General features: G+C 35.4%; 1 protein-coding gene and 1 non-coding gene across 5 annotated transcripts; one reads left to right on the top strand and one right to left on the bottom strand.

Annotated features, from left to right (window-relative positions):
* Positions 1–4,670: 4,670 nt before the first annotated feature.
* Positions 4,671–4,743, bottom strand: Trnak-cuu (transfer RNA lysine (anticodon CUU)). Its single transcript has one exon. It is a non-coding gene; the product is annotated as a tRNA-Lys (tRNA).
* Positions 4,744–4,876: 133 nt separating this feature from the next.
* On the top strand, positions 4,877–16,703 carry LOC125674133 (GDP-L-fucose synthase-like). 4 transcript variants are annotated; one of them, XM_048911206.2, is made up of 10 exons: positions 4,943–5,016; positions 5,112–5,203; positions 5,801–5,969; positions 6,345–6,459; positions 7,541–7,669; positions 10,720–10,793; positions 12,404–12,537; positions 15,314–15,445; positions 15,532–15,711; positions 15,876–16,703. In XM_048911206.2, exons 3-10 carry the CDS (start codon positions 5,833–5,835, stop codon positions 15,929–15,931), a joined length of 957 nt encoding a protein of 318 aa, XP_048767163.1. In that variant the 5' UTR covers positions 4,943–5,016; positions 5,112–5,203; positions 5,801–5,832; the 3' UTR covers positions 15,932–16,703. The 4 variants fall into 4 exon arrangements, with proteins under 4 accessions (XP_048767162.1, XP_048767164.1, XP_048767163.1 ...); XM_056158047.1 differs by having other exon boundaries at positions 4,965–5,016; positions 5,824–5,969; XM_048911205.2 differs by lacking the exon at positions 5,112–5,203 and having other exon boundaries at positions 4,877–5,016.
* Positions 16,704–17,139: the final 436 nt, after the last annotated feature.

The raw sequence follows: 17,139 nt of genomic DNA, 5'->3' as shown, positions 1-17,139 counted from the left end.
ATCGTAGTAAAATTCTTTACTCTTGTGTAAAAATCTAATGAGTGAGATGGGTACCGATAACCTGGTCACCGGTGACCCGGGTCGCCGCGCCGCGGGAGGTCCCCGGAGACACTGTATTTGCGGAGTGTATTGCTTCATGAACTCTATACTCGTTGAGACCTTCATTTTGATGTTACTCGATACCCTTCGAAAAACTCTTTTATTTGCACTTAACGACCCCGGACCACCCTCGGGCCGAACTCTACTCGTCGAGATCTTCATTGTGATATGTCTAATGATACCCCAAAATGGCTTGGGGTAATTTATGGAGTGGAGCGGAGTGGAGTTGTGGAGTCATGGAGAGGAGTCTCTGTGCTTCATAACTTTATTATCCCCCAACTGTCACAAGTAATGTAACTCAACACCCTCATCCGGTACAAATAGGTGCGTTGGAATTTGGTTCAATCTGTTTGTTCTACTTTAGTTACACACACATCTGTTAAAGTCCCTTCATCCCCTTAGGTGTGAGGAAAATTTTCCTGTCACAAGCACCAAGAATGAGGTCAAATTTATGACCTGCAATGTCCGATAATCTCTTCATCATTTTAACACTGTGTAAATGCATGGCCTTGGCAATGGCATTTCCTAAATTCATGTGTTTTTATTAAAATAGCTGAGGATTTTTTTTTATCAATTATAGATTGATATAACCTATCAATATTATTGTTCAACTGACAGGAGTAAATCTTGTGGGTTTTTTTTTTATAAAGTTAATAGTTATCTGGGACACCTATTCACAGATGTGATAAGGGCCCGGTCCAATTAAACTGTGTCCACAACAGTATGGAGTAGATCAAAGAGTAGCTGTGTTACATTCCAGGGCTGATTATATAATACAGGCACTCAGTAATTAAATTTCAAACAAAAGGTTACAAAATCATGATCAGTTTCTGCATTCAGTAATGCATGGTTTTTTTATTTTTATTTTATTTGTAAGCATTTCTATGTCAAAGTCCTGTGTTGTGGTTTGTAAATGTATATTTTATCCATGATAAACATGAATATTTTATTCATTGACTCCACTCCATGACTTCACAACTCCATGACTCCACTCCACTCCATAAATTACCCCAAGCCAAAATTAAAACCATGTATAAGTGAAATTCAAAATATTCATGCAATATATTTGGAGCGGATTTTAAATTCCCATTTGATATAAAGTACAAATGAATTCTACCACTCGTGGTCACGAAGACCATCATCATATATATAACCAATATATAAATATACATATGGATATAAACAAGCAGCTCATATCAAGACACATAAGACACAGATGTCAATGTATCAAAACCAAAATCTCAAATATATCAATAAGAACAACTGATTAAGAGAAACATATTAGTGGTATAGCCGACATATGAGGGGGGTAAACAATGGGTCTATTGTGTGAGATAACAATGGGGGGATTCTCCCCTAACAACAAAGATGGACAATGGGAAGCACTTGGTTCCAGATCTCTCGAGTTTTCGAGAAATCGGTTGATTGATTTATTGTTGTTTTACACCGTTTTGGCAATATTTCAGACATTTTACGGCAGGAAATCGGGGTTTCGGAGATCCAGTATCCGAAGTCTGTGTCTTATGTGTCTTGCTATGAGCTGCTTGTTTATATGTATGATGATGATGTTCTGACCACGAGTGTCTGATTAAAGTGAGGGAGAGTTGCGCACCATCGTCAGCCCCACTCCTCTATTTCCCTGTCGGAGGTCGATGGACCTGGCTAACATTGGTGTTTGTGTGTTTACTAATAACTATATGCATGTTACAAATACTGGTATTTATCGGTCAAAAGATCTACCCATCTTATATCATTCCCATGTTGTGTAATATTTGTTGACGTGAAATACTAATCGATCTATCTATTAATTGGTAATTATTCTGTCTTCGTTGGAATACTGTGTAAGTACATTCATCTTACTGGAATAAATGGTCTGTGTGGTGACAAAATATGTCGGTTTCTCCTCTGCAAGCTACTCAGAAACATATCGCTCTCTGGTGGCTTTATATCAACGTCCAGCATCAGCTGTGACCACTGATAAACAATGCTTTACGCCAATCCGCGGGGATTTAATGTTGGACAACGATTTGTGTCTGAGTGTGTTAGAGGTGTCATGAATACAAGGAGATCCCATAACGGCTGACATGTTGGAAAATTATGTTCCGCGTCTGACGCTGAATCTAGGGCATGGGTTCAGCTGCATGAAGATCGATACATAAATATTTTTATTACGAAAAGTAAAACGGGCGTTAATAGATATATTATGGAACATATGCAATTTGTGTTGTTTATTTACACATGTATACTATTGAAAAATAATCATTACTCTGGTGAATCTATATTGAGATCAGTTTTCTATAGTAAAAACGATAATTGTTGTAGGTTATATAAAACTACAGATTATGTTTTTCATCAAGTAGAGCTACAGATGTACATATTTTTACTTTGTAGTTTTTCGATGAATTGAGATATATGGAATTCTATAATTGCTATCCCGTGCTTCATTGTACCATCACCGCTATACTACCATCGTACCATCACCGCGATACTACCATCGTACCATCACCGCGATACTACCATCGTACCATCACCCTCATATATACATGCGTGAACAGGCGGGAGTTTAAAGGAGTTGTTATAGTTAACACAGGCAAGCTAGGTAGTCTGAAACATTTGTCGGTGTTTCTTATATAATATGAATTAAGAAAGACTTACGCGTATACTGCCCATGAAGTTTCACAGCACCACATGTGCTTTTCAAAAATAAAAATGAATAATTAATGTTTTTTCATAAATAATTTGCAATATATACGAGCCCAGATATTTATATTTTTCTTCAGGGCAAATTTTATCAAGAAATAACCTAACCCTGCCCGATGTGTCGATCCTAAGTCCAAGTTAAGGTGAGAGCTGGGGGGGGGGGGGGTCCTTATTTCAATAACTCTTGACTGGTGAAGATGCGTAGCTCTCTGAAAAAAACATTGTGACGGAACAGAGAGCTACAGTTCTGCAGCTATTATGACATAATTATATTTAGTCAGATGCATATATAACAAGATGTCTCTGATTTAGTACATACATGATAACATAACATTTACATAAGTATAGGGTTTGAACGAATGTAGTTTAAAATAGGTATTTGAATAACAATAAGATTTGTACTGATTTCTAATTTAAAGAGACACTATGTACAGCCCATTTTGCGTAAAAATCATAAAATGACAATAATAGCAATTTTACCTCATCCTTACATGTAATTCAATGGTATGAATGAGAGTAATGCATTTATGATGGTCAGATAGTGATGATGTATTCAAAAGTGGGCGTGATTTCAGATTCTATGATAGTGATCGAAGAATCGGTGCTCTTTATAGCCAACAAACGTATTAACATCGATCATTTAGACTCGGAGTGAAACTCGAGTTTAGTGCTAATGATGATGACGTTTATTCCATACGGCTCATTGTGTCCATCGTTCGTGGTTGCCTGTCCATTGTTCATGTGTGTGCCTGGATAGCAACAATCTAATTAAGATAGAGATCCTATGTGTAGCGATAGTAGATGAGCGGATCATTATTACCAAATTAATATAAACTCAAATAATTGAGGATATCTTCAATTATTTGAAGATATCAATATCTTCAATTATTTGAAGATATCATCAATTCTTTTGATGCGCGCAACAATTTCATTCAAGGTATCTTCAAATAATTAACGATATCATCTATTCTGCATTATTGCGCGCATTCATTGAATATTGATGATAGCATTTAAAATTCTTCAGCTGAATTGATGCGCGCTACAATTCCATTGAAGAGAGCAATGATTGATATAATGCGCGCATTAATTCATTTGATGAGAGCAATAATTGATTTAATGCGCGCATTAATACAATTAAAGAGTGCAATAATTGAATTTATGATATCTTCAAATAATTGAAGTTATCTTCAATTATTTGAGTTTATGTTAATTTGGCGCTCCATAGATCAGTGGATCTAATTTTAGTAAGATTGGGATAGCAAAAGCGCCATCTATTAGGCTATGTTGAATAAATTGTAAAAAAAAAAAAAAAAAAAAAAAATTGATGATTTTTCTGTCGTTTGAATAGATAATTCTGTAAACAAACTGAAGTCAAAATACCGATACCGTATCATGAAATTCATATTGTATACCGCAATATCACAGCAACAGTGTTCCAGTCAGTCTTACAAGTTCAGTCGTGACACTATCATATTTTCTCTTAATTTATTTAGTTTTATTATCGTAAAACGAGATATCGCAGGAACATTGTAATACGTGACCAGCTCACGTGCGCTTATTTAATCAGTACATATCACAGATTGAATCGTTTAGGACCATAGCCTTACGGTAAATTCCACATGAGTTTGGCCTATTGTAAAAGAGATGTGGGCGCCATATGTAACAGAGACATTTTTATGCCTCTGATGGGATTTGAACTCGAGTCTCTGGCACACAAGTCCAATCGAGCTATATAGGGTAGCCAGAGCTAATATGCCACATCACTCAGACTGGCACACTATGACAGTTTTACTATATTGCTGAAAGTAGTATGTATACACAAGAGAGAAAAAAATAATCGTACAGAGGATGTAGAAAAAAAAAAAATAAATCGCCCAACGTGGGGCTCGAACCCACGACCCCGAGATTAAGAGTCTCGTGCTCTACCGACTGAGCTAGCCGGGCCGATATATCCTTAATAAATCTATTTAAAACAGTTTAGTTCAACTCCATCAATAACCACCAAGACATATTAGATATTTATTTATATTTCACTGTTTTATTGAAATATGGACCAGTTTCTAAACATGATTTAAAAGATATTTATAACATCACAAAAACTGGTGTGCATTTTTTTTTCAATGTTCTACGGGACCCACGTGGCTTGGGTACACGCGAGTAATTGTTAACCGGTACATAGAGAGCGCAGTAGTTCCTGTTTGTCAATAATATATTGAGGTAAGATAAAACAGATAAACTGGGAGAAGAATTATTCGCACAAATATTTCATCATGAAATAATTTACTGTATCTTGTTTGTTGTTGAAATGACAGGTGGTGTTGTGTTTGTGATTGCCATATCAACGAGGTACCCGTGTGTACAATTTACACATTGCATTGTTTGGAATATTGCACAATTTTGAAATGTAAGATAATAAGGCATAATACCGTTATCTGCACCGCGAGAAAATGTAAGATTTATTTTTCCTTTAGTAAGAGTTATTTGCTTTTTAAATTTGGTTTATTCCGTTAAATTACTATAGGATTATTGTAGATGTGGTGGATGAACCTAAATTACGGAATAAACTGTATATTAAAGATATGCGGTGCAGATAACGGTATTATGCCGATAATAATTGCATTTCTGTTACTGTTGCATAAATTATTACAACAAGAAAACATTGATCCGATATATATATAAGACACATTGAAGACACACCCATCAGTCTTTAAATTTGATGATGATGTAAATGGCCATGGGCAGGCTATAATTATATATTGACAGTTTTTCAGTAGCTTTATGTCTCCATTACAAAAACAATAAACAAACAAAACGAAAATAACTAGTAAGTAATGAATAATCGTTTCAATGATGAAGACATTTGAATTAGGTTTGGAATGCAAATTTGATGGGCATTGCAAAATGTTAAGACACTTAAGAGTTATCACCCTTAGCATATTCCGTAACATTCTCCAGGCATATCGCTGTTTACTACAGTCTGAAATTTAAAATACATTTACAGTGAGCATCCATAAACTTTTGCAGCAAAGCACAATGGGAGATAAATGTGTAATTCTGGTGACTGGAGGTACAGGTTTGGTTGGGCAGGCTATTAAAACCATTGCTGATGGGGAGGAAAAGAGACCCAATGAAGAATGGTACTTTGCAAGCTCCAAGGATGCAGATCTCTCGTATGTCAATGAGCATATTTTAAATTCATTTATGATTATTGTAGCTTGAGTCAGGATTTAACTTTAGTTTGATTGGATCTTGCTGTAAACTATTGAAAATGTAGAACGTCTCGTAAAGTGGCATATTAAAGAATTAACAAGTCTGATGGTGAAACTGAAATGAATTGTACATAGGTAATAAGTTGTTTATATATGTTAAGTAATTATTATAGTATTTTCAATATTTGAAAGCGTGATTGAAATGAAAAATGCAACATTTTAACTCAACTTCTGGGATTCTGCAGTTGTTTATAAGACATTAAATATGTTTTCTTTTTTTTTTTTTTTTTACTAGGACCTAATTACATTACCTTGACTTACATATTATTTCTACAGAGACAGAGAGGCAACAGAGAAGTTATTTGAGCGTGTGAAACCGACACATGTTATTCATTTAGCTGCCATGGTTGGAGGCTTGTTTCGTAATCTCAAGTACAATTTGGACTTTTATGTGAGTTCTGATCTGTAATCCTCTCGCATCTTAGTACATCTTGTAAAGATGAGATGAAAAGGCATTTTGTTTCTTCTGACAATATTTTGATATTGAAAAACTTATTTTACATCACAAGTGTAAGTGAAATAAAGATTGACTTTTTTCCCCATCGTTTTATATGTCTATATATATGTGTGTGTGTGCTTTAATTAAATCTCCCTTTTCCAGGGGGAGACATATTGTTTTTGTACTTTCGGTCAGTCTGTCCGTCCTCATTTATAGATGTGCATATTGTCAGGACGAGAGGATCCAATTATTTTCCTAAAAGTTGTAGTAGATCTAAGAGGGGTGGAGAATGTAAAATAGCTTGCGAACACTTCTCATCCTATTTGGCTTATCTGATAGATTTGAAATTTGCACAATGCTTCATTGCCATTTTTAGATGTGCATATTATCGAGACAGAGGATCCAATTATTTTTCTAAAAGTTATAGTGGGTAAGAGGGGTGGAGGATGTTAAAATAGCTTTCTTTTGAACACTTCTCCTCCTATATAGCTTATTTGGGTAGATTTGAAACTTTGTACAATGCTTCATTGCCATTTGTAGATGTGCATATGGTTGAGAAGGTAGGATTGAATTATTTTCCTAAAAGTTATAGTAGATCTAAGGGGGGTGGAGGATGTAAAATAGCTTGTGAACGCTTCTTCTCCTATATGGCTTATCCGATAGACTTAAAATTTTGTACAATACTTCAATGCCATTTGCAGATGTGCATATTGTGGGGACAGGATGATCCAATTGTTATCCTTAAGAATTTAGTGGATCTTAGGGGTGGAGGGTGTAAAATAGTTTGTGAACACTTCTCCTATATGGCTTAGCTGAGTTCATAATTTTATATGTTCCTGTCCATGCTTTCTCCTCCATACCATGCAGTACATTATGGGGAGGAGGTTTCATTTGGTGCATTTCCAATTTGGGGAACTGGGAATACATTTGTTTTTCATAACAATTTCTAATTACTTGGAAAATTTGCATGAAAGAGTCAATAACCCTATAATACAACTTAATTTTACAAAAATCATGTTGAATATTATTGCAGAGAACCAACACATTGATTAATGACAATGTCCTAAATGCCAGTTTTAAGAATGGTGTGAAGAAAGTGGTGTCCTGTCTTTCCACTTGTATATTTCCAGACAAAACCACATATCCTATAGACGAAACCATGGTACGTATTTAACATATTTGGGATAAAATAAACAAGAAACAGGATGAACATGATTTTAAAGGGGCATGGACATGATTTGAGTGGAAATTATTTTAATTTTCCATTTATATGCCCGTCATCAGACGGGACGTATTATGTTATGGCGCTGTCCATGTGTCTGGCTGTCCAAGGTCATGTTTTCTGGACTTTTTTCTGTAATTGATGCATGCATGGCTTTAAAACTTTAGGGATAGAAGTAGGTCAAACAGTTTTCAAGATTTTTTTATATTACGGATAGAGGTATTGCCCTGAAATTTTGTCACTTCCTCACTATCGGAGAAATATATAATCAGTTCACATTTCAATTTAATTGGTGCACCATGAGCTACTTTAGGGCTAAAAATAGGTCAAATAGTTTCCTGAACTTTTTCTCATCTTCGATACAGATATTGCACTATTTTGTCACGACCTCTCTCTTGGAGAAATACATAATCAGTTCACATGTCAGATGAATTGGTGCACCATGACTTACTTTAAGGGTTTTCTATTCAGAATGTATGCGATATCAATGGCCTACATTTTTGCAGTTACTCCCCTTACACCTTACACATGCTTTGTGAGTAGTTCAGGACATGCGCAGCGTATCTGACGTTTTGTCTAAAATTATTTTTTTATTTCTTCAATATGAAGAGTTCTTGTATGAATTTTGAAATAGATTTTATCTTATAGTAATATTATCATAATTTGTATATCAGCATTCGTAGCTCAGCGGTTAGATCACATAACTAGTAATACAAGGACCCTGGATTCAATACACCATCGTTCCCAAGATTTTTTAGGTTACCTGAATTCATTCAGGTGACCTATTGCTATCTGTTTTTGTCCGTCGTCGTGCGTTAACATTTGAACATTTTCAGCTTCTTCTCTGAAACCCCTGAACCAATTTCAACCAATTTTGGCATATAGCATCTGTGGGTGGAGGGGAACAAAAATTGTGAAATTCGTGGTCCCTGCCCCCCTGGGGCCTGAGGGGTGGGGCAAAAACCATCAAAATGAGTGTAATTTTAAAAAATCTTCTTCTTTACTCCTGGACATCAAGAAGCCAAACTGTGGGCATAATTATAATGAGCGTTGAGCCCTCTACCAAAATTGTGAAATTCATGGCCCCTGGGGCAGGGTTTCTTGTGTTAGGGTGGGGCTCTATTGGTCATATAGTGAAAGTGTAGAAATTCTTTGAAAATCTTCTTCTCTGTCTCTGGGTATTAAGTAGACAAACTAATAGCATGGTAATGATGAGCAAGGATGCCTCTTTATACCCCCCGCAACAAGTTGTGGGGGGTATACTGGAATCGGGTTGTCCGTCCGTCTGTAGACGCAATGGTTTCCGGGCTCTAAAGCATTATCCTTTCCACCTACCGTCACCATATCATATATATGGACTACCCATGGGATGAAGATGTTCCCTATCGATTTTGGGGTAAAAAGGTCAAAGGTCAAGCACACTGGACATCGAAGTAGCAATATGGTATCCAGGCTCTAAAGTGTTATCCTTTCCACCAACAGTCACCATATCATACATATGGACTACCCATAGGATGAAGATGTTCCCTATCGATTTTGGGGTCAAAAGGTCAAAGGTCAAGCGCACTGGACATTGAAGTAGCAATATGGTTTCCGGGCTCTAAAGCGTTATCCTTTCCACCTACAGTCACCATATCATATATATGGACTACCCATGGGATGAAGATGATCCCTATCGATTTTGGGGTCAAAAGGTCAAAGGTCAAGCGCACTGGACATTGAAGTAGCAATATGGTTTCCGGGCTCTAAAGCGTTATCCTTTCCACCTACAGTCACCATATCATACATATGGACTACCCATGGGATGAAGATGTTCCCTATCGATTTTGGGGTCAAAAGGTCAAAGGTCAAGCGCACTGGACATTGAAGTAGCAATATGGTTTCCGGGCTCTAAAGCGTTATCCTTTCCACCTACAGTCACCATATCATACATATGGACTACCCATAGGATGAAGATGTTCCCTATCGATTTTGGGGTCAAAAGGTCAAAGGTCATGCTCACTGGACATCGAAGTAGCAACACTCAGAAAAGAGGTAGTTTATACCTATTACCAACACCCTTTGGGAGATTGGGGTAAGCGGGGGGTATTCTTAGTGAGCATTGCTCACAGTACTTCTTGTTAAAAATTGTGAAATTCATGGCCCCTGGATCAGGGGTTCTGGCGTTAGGGTGGGGCTCTATAAGTCATATAGTGAAAATGCATTATTTCTTTGAAAATCTTCTTCTCTGTCCTTGGGTATTAAGTAGACAAACCAATAGCATGGTTATGATGAGCAAGGATGCCTCTTTCAAAATTGTGAAATTCATGACCCCTGGGTCAGGGGTTCTGGTATTAGGGTGGGGCCCTATTGATCATATAGTGAAAATGCATTTTATTTCTTTGAAAATCTTCTCCTCTGCTGCTGGGTATTAAGTAGACAAACTAATAGTATGATAATGATGATCAAGGATGGTTCTTTCAAAACTGAAATTTATGGCCCCTGGGTCAGGGGTTCTGGTTCAAAGGCGGGGCTGACCACATAGCTATTCAATGTTTCTTCCATCCAAAAGTAAAATTCTTATATTTAAACACAAACCTAATTCAAACATTGGAAGGTTGTTACATGATACTCAGGTGACCTATAAGGCCCCTGGGCCTCTTGTTTCTCTTTCTTTGCTATATTAATGGCTACAGTAATGTTTCTTTATACAACTTATTGTAATAAACAAGAGCTGACTTTACATTTTTACTTGCCACAACCAGGAACTATCAAAGTATATCAACTCTGAAACAAACCTGGCAATACACCCCAAGATTTTTTGCAGAAATGAGATAGAATGCAAGTGAATTGTACATGAAATGTCATGAAAAATTATCTGTTTTTGAGAAACATTGCATATGTCCTTAAAAAGACTTAAACTATTGTGTCTATTTCAAAACTTGGGAAAAGACGATTCTTTAATTTGCTTTAGAAGTGCAAATAAATAAAGAAAAATTGACATTTTACAGGTACACAATGGTCCTCCTCATGACTCCAACTTTGGTTATTCTTTCTCCAAGAGAATGATTGATGTTTTGAACAGGTAAGATGAAGTTGAAAACATTTGCTCTTGAATTTGAATCTGTAATGTAGAGGTGATGATAGATTTCATGTAATCACAAGTAATGGTTTCCTTTACTATTTTTATGCACCCGTAATTGGAGATTTGGAGGCATCTAGTTTTTGGTCTATCTGTTTGTGTAGTCTTTTCTCAAAAACTTTTTACCTTGGCCATAACTTTTGAATGGATGGTGATAGGGCTTTCAAATATTTCAGATGTATATTCCATGCGACAAGACCTTTCTTTTGATGCCAAAATGTTTTACCTTGACCTCAGGGTGTGTTTCTTTGACATACTATTGAAAAACTTTAACCTTAGTCAGAACTCCTGAATGGTTGGTGATAGGGCTTTCATATTTCGCATAAGTATTCCTTGTGACAAGACCTTACTTTGGGTACAAACCATCTTTAAGCTGACATTTACACATGCAATGTTTTTAAAATAAAATAGAGTTTATATTTGGGCCAGAACAATGATCTATATTTAATTAGTTCTTAAGGTAATCATCTAAGAAATTTTTGGATGGATATTTTGATGTCCAAAGTATGGTATGTCGTACTGTATACATGTCCTTGTGAAGTTTCTAAACAATCCAAAAACATGAGTTATCTTTCCTTGATCCGGAACATAGTGCACTTTTGTAACCGTAGTTTAAGACTTCCGGGTAGTATATTCGAAAAGCGTCATTACCAACAGTGCAGAAGACCGCTAAGATATTGCTGTATAATTTCACAGCAATCAAGCCAACAAATATGTTAACATTAATAAAAAACCACAATGCATAGGTTTCCTTCATACATGTGAAAATAACCAACTTTGCATGTAAATATAATTGAAAATTAGTGTTGTAAATAGAGGAGAAATATACACACACACCCCACGATAGAATTTTCTATCATTAAAGTGATGTAATTTCCTAAGGAGGGCCTGTCCCGAGACAGTTACATTATTCTAACTACCACCACCACCCCCACCACCCCTTTCCAGGATTTCGTGTGTTTTATGACTGAAATTAGTATATATCATAAAATGCATAAATTTCCTCACGATCTTCACCCCGTGTCTTAACACAGTCAGATTTATAATAGAATATCAGATGTTGCTTGTTCAATATCAATGTAGTACATTCAGCGATAAAAGTTCTGACACAATATACGTCTAGGTATGTCAGACTGACACTTCTGGATTCTGGAAATGTCCACCTCCTTCAATTGGCGAGTAAAATTTAGCCCAGTCTGTACTTATAAATGAGAGGCCAATGACAGATTTCCAGCTGTCTACTCACAAATACAGTTTCAAATACAAGTATAACCATAAAGAAATTTATTGTCACAAACCATCTTTAAGCTGACATTTACACATGCAATGTTTTTAAAATAAAATAGAGTTTATATTTGGGCCAGAACAATGATCTATATTTAATTAGTTCTTAAGGTAATCATCTAAGAAATTTTTGGATGGATATTTTGATGTCCAGAGTATGGTATGTCGTACTGTATACATGTCCTTGTGAAGTTTCTAAACAAAATGTTCTCCCTTTCTCTCATTCCATTATCTTCCCTTTATTTATTCTGGTGAATTCTTTCCAACAGAGCATATAACAAACAACATGGTTGCCAGTTTACCTCGGTTATTCCCACAAACGTGTTTGGACCATACGATAACTTCAACCTGGAGGATGGACATGTACTGCCGGGCCTCATCAACAAAATCTACTGTGCTAAAAGTAAGAATACAGTATGTAATTGCAGTGCACAATGCTGTATACATTAATATTATTGTTAAATTTTTAGGTCACCTGAGTTTACTCAGGTGACCTATTGCAATTTGATATCATCGTCCGTTTTACGTTAACAATTGAACACATTTTAAAATTTTTCTTGATAACTACTATTCCAATTATTTTCAAAATTGGTATGATGCATCTTTGGAACAAGTGGGACATAAATTGTAAATTTCAAGACTCCTGGGGCCCTAGGGGTGGGGCAAAAAGTGTCCAAAATTGACCAATTTTCAAAAATCTTCTCTACAACTGAACATGCGTAAGAAAAACTAAATGCAGTGATGTAGAGCAGGAAGTACTCTACCAAAATTGAACATTTCATGATCCTAAGGGGTTAGGGTTTGGTTTCAGGGTTCTAACCCCAGGGTGGGGCCAATCTTTGTTTATAGTGTTTATGTGTAAAACACTTAAATAACATCTTCTTTAGTGCTATTGATACTAAATTGAAACTCAATGGATAATTAGAAAGAGCAGGTAGTCCTTTACCAAAATTGTAAATTTCATGATCCTAAGGGGTTAGGGTTTGGTTTCAGGGTAGTGTCAAAATTATTATAATGATTTGAAGGACTTCTTTAAAGGACACAACGCATGTTTCTAAACTTTTTCATTTTTTCAGCAAAATTAACTCTTTTTATGCCTAAAACTACTTTAAATGTGTTTTAAATGAAATATTTTGCGTAGTTTTCGAGTTTGAAAGCGATGAAATTCAAATCTTGCGATATGCATATTTTCTTTCGCTAGTTTACGCGCCATTTTGTGTGACGTCATATGCGCCCTCGGGTTTGAAAACATCTCTTAACCATTTCATAAACAGATTAGATTTAATCGACAAAAAACCAATTGTCACGTTAACAGCTTGTAAATAATAATGCATTAAGATGTTTTGTGCCGTGCTCGGGTGTACTAGTTGTCGGTAGACAGGATTTAGACTGAGTATTTTTCAATTTTTCGAAGGAAGGTACGAGAAGAAAGACGTGGATAATTTTTTTGTTGGAGCAAGAACTTTACCTTAAAAACACTTCCAGTAACCTTTTCAAACATCACTTGGACAGAGACCCTAATAAACTGCGAGAAAATGGATATATCGAAGCTATAAGCACTGGTAGACCTATAGCATACATTGTTTTGCTTTTTCAAATTCAATACACACTCGGATCAACTGACCTTCACCTTGTAACAACATATATCGACGATACAATGTAAATTCTACCAACTGGTAGATTTACAACAACAAAAAATAAAGATACAAAATAATTGAACTTTTAATTATACAAATAATAGAATATTGTATTTCCTAACTTTAAATTGAATTATAAAATTGTTTCTTTATTGAACTCGTAGCATCTTGAGTGCGTCAGTAGGCTATAACGCCGTGCTCCCACTTCGTACTTCCTAAAGACGTGCAGATCACAATTCAGAAATAGTAATAAGATTGCTTTATCAAAATAAAATAATGTGATTACCACTTTAAATTTGAATATTTTTATTGATTTGTGTGTGTGTTGTCTTTTTCTTTCTTTCCGAAATGCACTCGTGACAATAGCTTGGCATAGGGCCTAGTTGTCAACAATTTAACGTATCATAATTTGTCTAATCCAAAAATAAATAATGATTGCACTGTTTATTTTAGAAAAACAGCGCCAATTACAGATGTATAAAGGAATAACATCCCCAAACAGTTTGTAGACAGCGACCCATATAAACATTATTTACTCACAATTTTGCCGATTTCATACACGCTTTACTGGCTCTATTTGGGTATTTACATCGTTATATGTATGGACTGGTGGCGAACATATATAAAACTCGGACAATTTATCAACATCGATTTAAATGTTGCCCATGTTAAATTAATTAGGCCCCTAAAAGTTGAGTTTTTAATAATATCTCGCAGTACTTTCACAATCCGAAGGGCGCATGTGACGTCAATGTACCACGTGACTACCTACCTAATTAACTTGACTTTTTGAAATCGGGCCTTAGATTTAAGTCTGTATTGTGGTTAATTATCGCAAAATTTCGGCGAACGAACTATTAGAATTAATTACTATAAGCATAAAGAAGACAAAATGCATGTAATATTGTATACTTTGAAAACATGAGATATGTCCTTTAAGTTTGCTGATACTGTATAAAATCTAAATGCATACTTAAGAATAGCAGTAAAGGATGTACCAAAAAAATGGTGAATTTCACAACCCAGAGTTTTGACTCTAGAATGGGTCCAAATTAGTCATATCTTTTAATGTTAATACATATATTATGTAAAAGCCTTTCATCAGTTTTGAGGGCATTGAAGTTTTAAGAACACATCTTGTTTTATACTGTGGCTGAACATTAGTATTCAGAACAGGAAATTTTTTCTAGTTTTCATAGCCCTTGGGAGTAGTGATACTTTTCACTTGTACTCAGGTGACCAATGAATCCTGTGGGCCTCTTGTTTATTCTATCCTATTGAAGCTCAAGGGGCATATTATTTGGTTTGTCTGTGCACATCTTCTATGCAAAACTTAAACTTTATATTTAGTCAAGTGTTAATCCAGCCAGTATTATGATTAGAGGTCAAAGGTGAAGTTAAATTTTCCTTCAGTCATCTAAGGCACCTCACATGTATTTGTTTTGTAATTTGGTATTTCCCACTTTGAAAATTTGGAATACTTAAGAATTACAGCAATGATGAAAATATTCCACCATGTATGAAAATCACCTTATTCTGTAGGAGACAACACCCCCTTCACCGTCTGGGGAACTGGATCCCCCCGCAGACAATTCATCTACTCCCTAGATCTTGCTCGTCTGATGATCTGGGTTTTGAGGGACTACCCAGAAATTGATCCTATCATCCTTTCAGGTAAATACTTTGTACTGTACTACAGAAACAAGTTATGGATGGACTCAAGTCCTAACATTAAGTACATGTCTAGGCTGTGTTTGTAGTTGGTGAGGAGGACGAGGTCAGCATCAAGGAGGCTGCAGAGGCAGTCATTGAGGCCATGGAGTTCAAAGGAGAGGTCAAGTTTGACACCACAAAGTCTGATGGTCAATTCAAGAAGACAGCGAGCAATGCCAAGCTGCGGAAATACCGTCCAGACTTTAAGTTCACGCCTTTCAAACAAGGTAAACAAAGATGACTGGTATTTGCACTTTTTAAGTGTTACAGGTTCTTCAAAAATTGATGCCAGGGAGGTGTTTATTGGAAATTTTGAAGTCATATTCGTTTCCAAATGTTAAATTTATTGGTTCATGATATGATAAGAAACATTTCTGTCTTGTTTTTGTAGCGGTGAAGGAGTCGTGCAACTGGTTTGAAGCAAACTACGAGACCTTAAGAAAGTGAATCTCCACCTTCATAGTGATGTGTACTGATGACAAATTGGATGAACAAATACATTGTACAACACATTTCATTGATGTTATTTATTGGGACAACATGATATCATGAGAGGATATGATTTTGGGTTTTCATCTTCACATTTTCTTAGTCTTATTTTTTCATGGTAAAAATCAATCAATTCTGTTAGATAAGTATAACTTTTGTACAAGGTACATGTATGGGAGTTTGGAAGTTTAAATGCTGTAGCATTATTGTTTGGAAGTTTAAATGCTGTAGCATTATTGAGTAGAAAATAAGTCTTTGTGTGGAATAACATTATTGCTTTATTCTTAATAATTTTTTTTAAAGAACCAGCTTTATGTATGTTTTGAATATTTTTCCGATTGTAACTACATTAAAATGTGTTTTAAGATGCATGTTATACGGTTTCTTCATCACAATTAACAAATTACATAGATTGAGTGATGCATAATAATTATTAATACTTAGTATTGACTTCCATACTATAATATGTATTGTATTTAAACCAGTGTATGTTGTGTGTAATTTTCTCGAGGGTTTTTTTTTTTCCATATATATAATATATACACAAGTTTTTAATATGCTTGAAAGTTGTAGCACACCATTCCATTTACAGTACTTTTATCAGGTACAAATATATATATTCAGTGCAAATATTTCCTGTGCTTTCTATAGAGTATCTTTTAAACATGTCACGAAATCCAGTGCTAAATGTGGGCTTTCTCTAACTGAAGTAATAAATGTGGAATATAAACTTTTGTGTTTTTGTAGTAATGCCCAACTGATTATGAGAAAAGTGGGTTAAGAAACTGTTTTAATTGGGACATGGACACGATTGGAGCAAAAAAAATTCAAATTTTATTTTTCCATTTTTGATGTTTAGAATGTTTAAACAAGGTACAGGTATTTCTAATGGTTTAAGCAAAAATTTGAATATCAGTTGTCAAGGTACAGGAGAGATACAGAGCTTACAATTCTTTGTAATGTAAACAAGGCTTGTGTCATGTTTTTGTGTACATAGGTTAGATATATTAGTAAAAGTTTCATTTAATAATTCTGAATACAATTACATAGTTTCTAGTGTTTGGCACATCTAATTTTGTTTTAAACATGCTATTTTCTATTAAGCAATTAATATGTAAACAAGAACGTGGCACGAGCCTTGTTTACATAGCAATTCTGAGCCTTGT

The sequence above is a fragment of the Ostrea edulis genome, chromosome 3, assembly GCF_947568905.1.
Source record: "Ostrea edulis chromosome 3, xbOstEdul1.1, whole genome shotgun sequence".
In the NCBI taxonomy this organism is placed as follows: Eukaryota; Metazoa; Mollusca; class Bivalvia; order Ostreida; family Ostreidae; genus Ostrea; species Ostrea edulis.
This window is presented reverse-complemented; position numbering and strand designations above follow the sequence as displayed.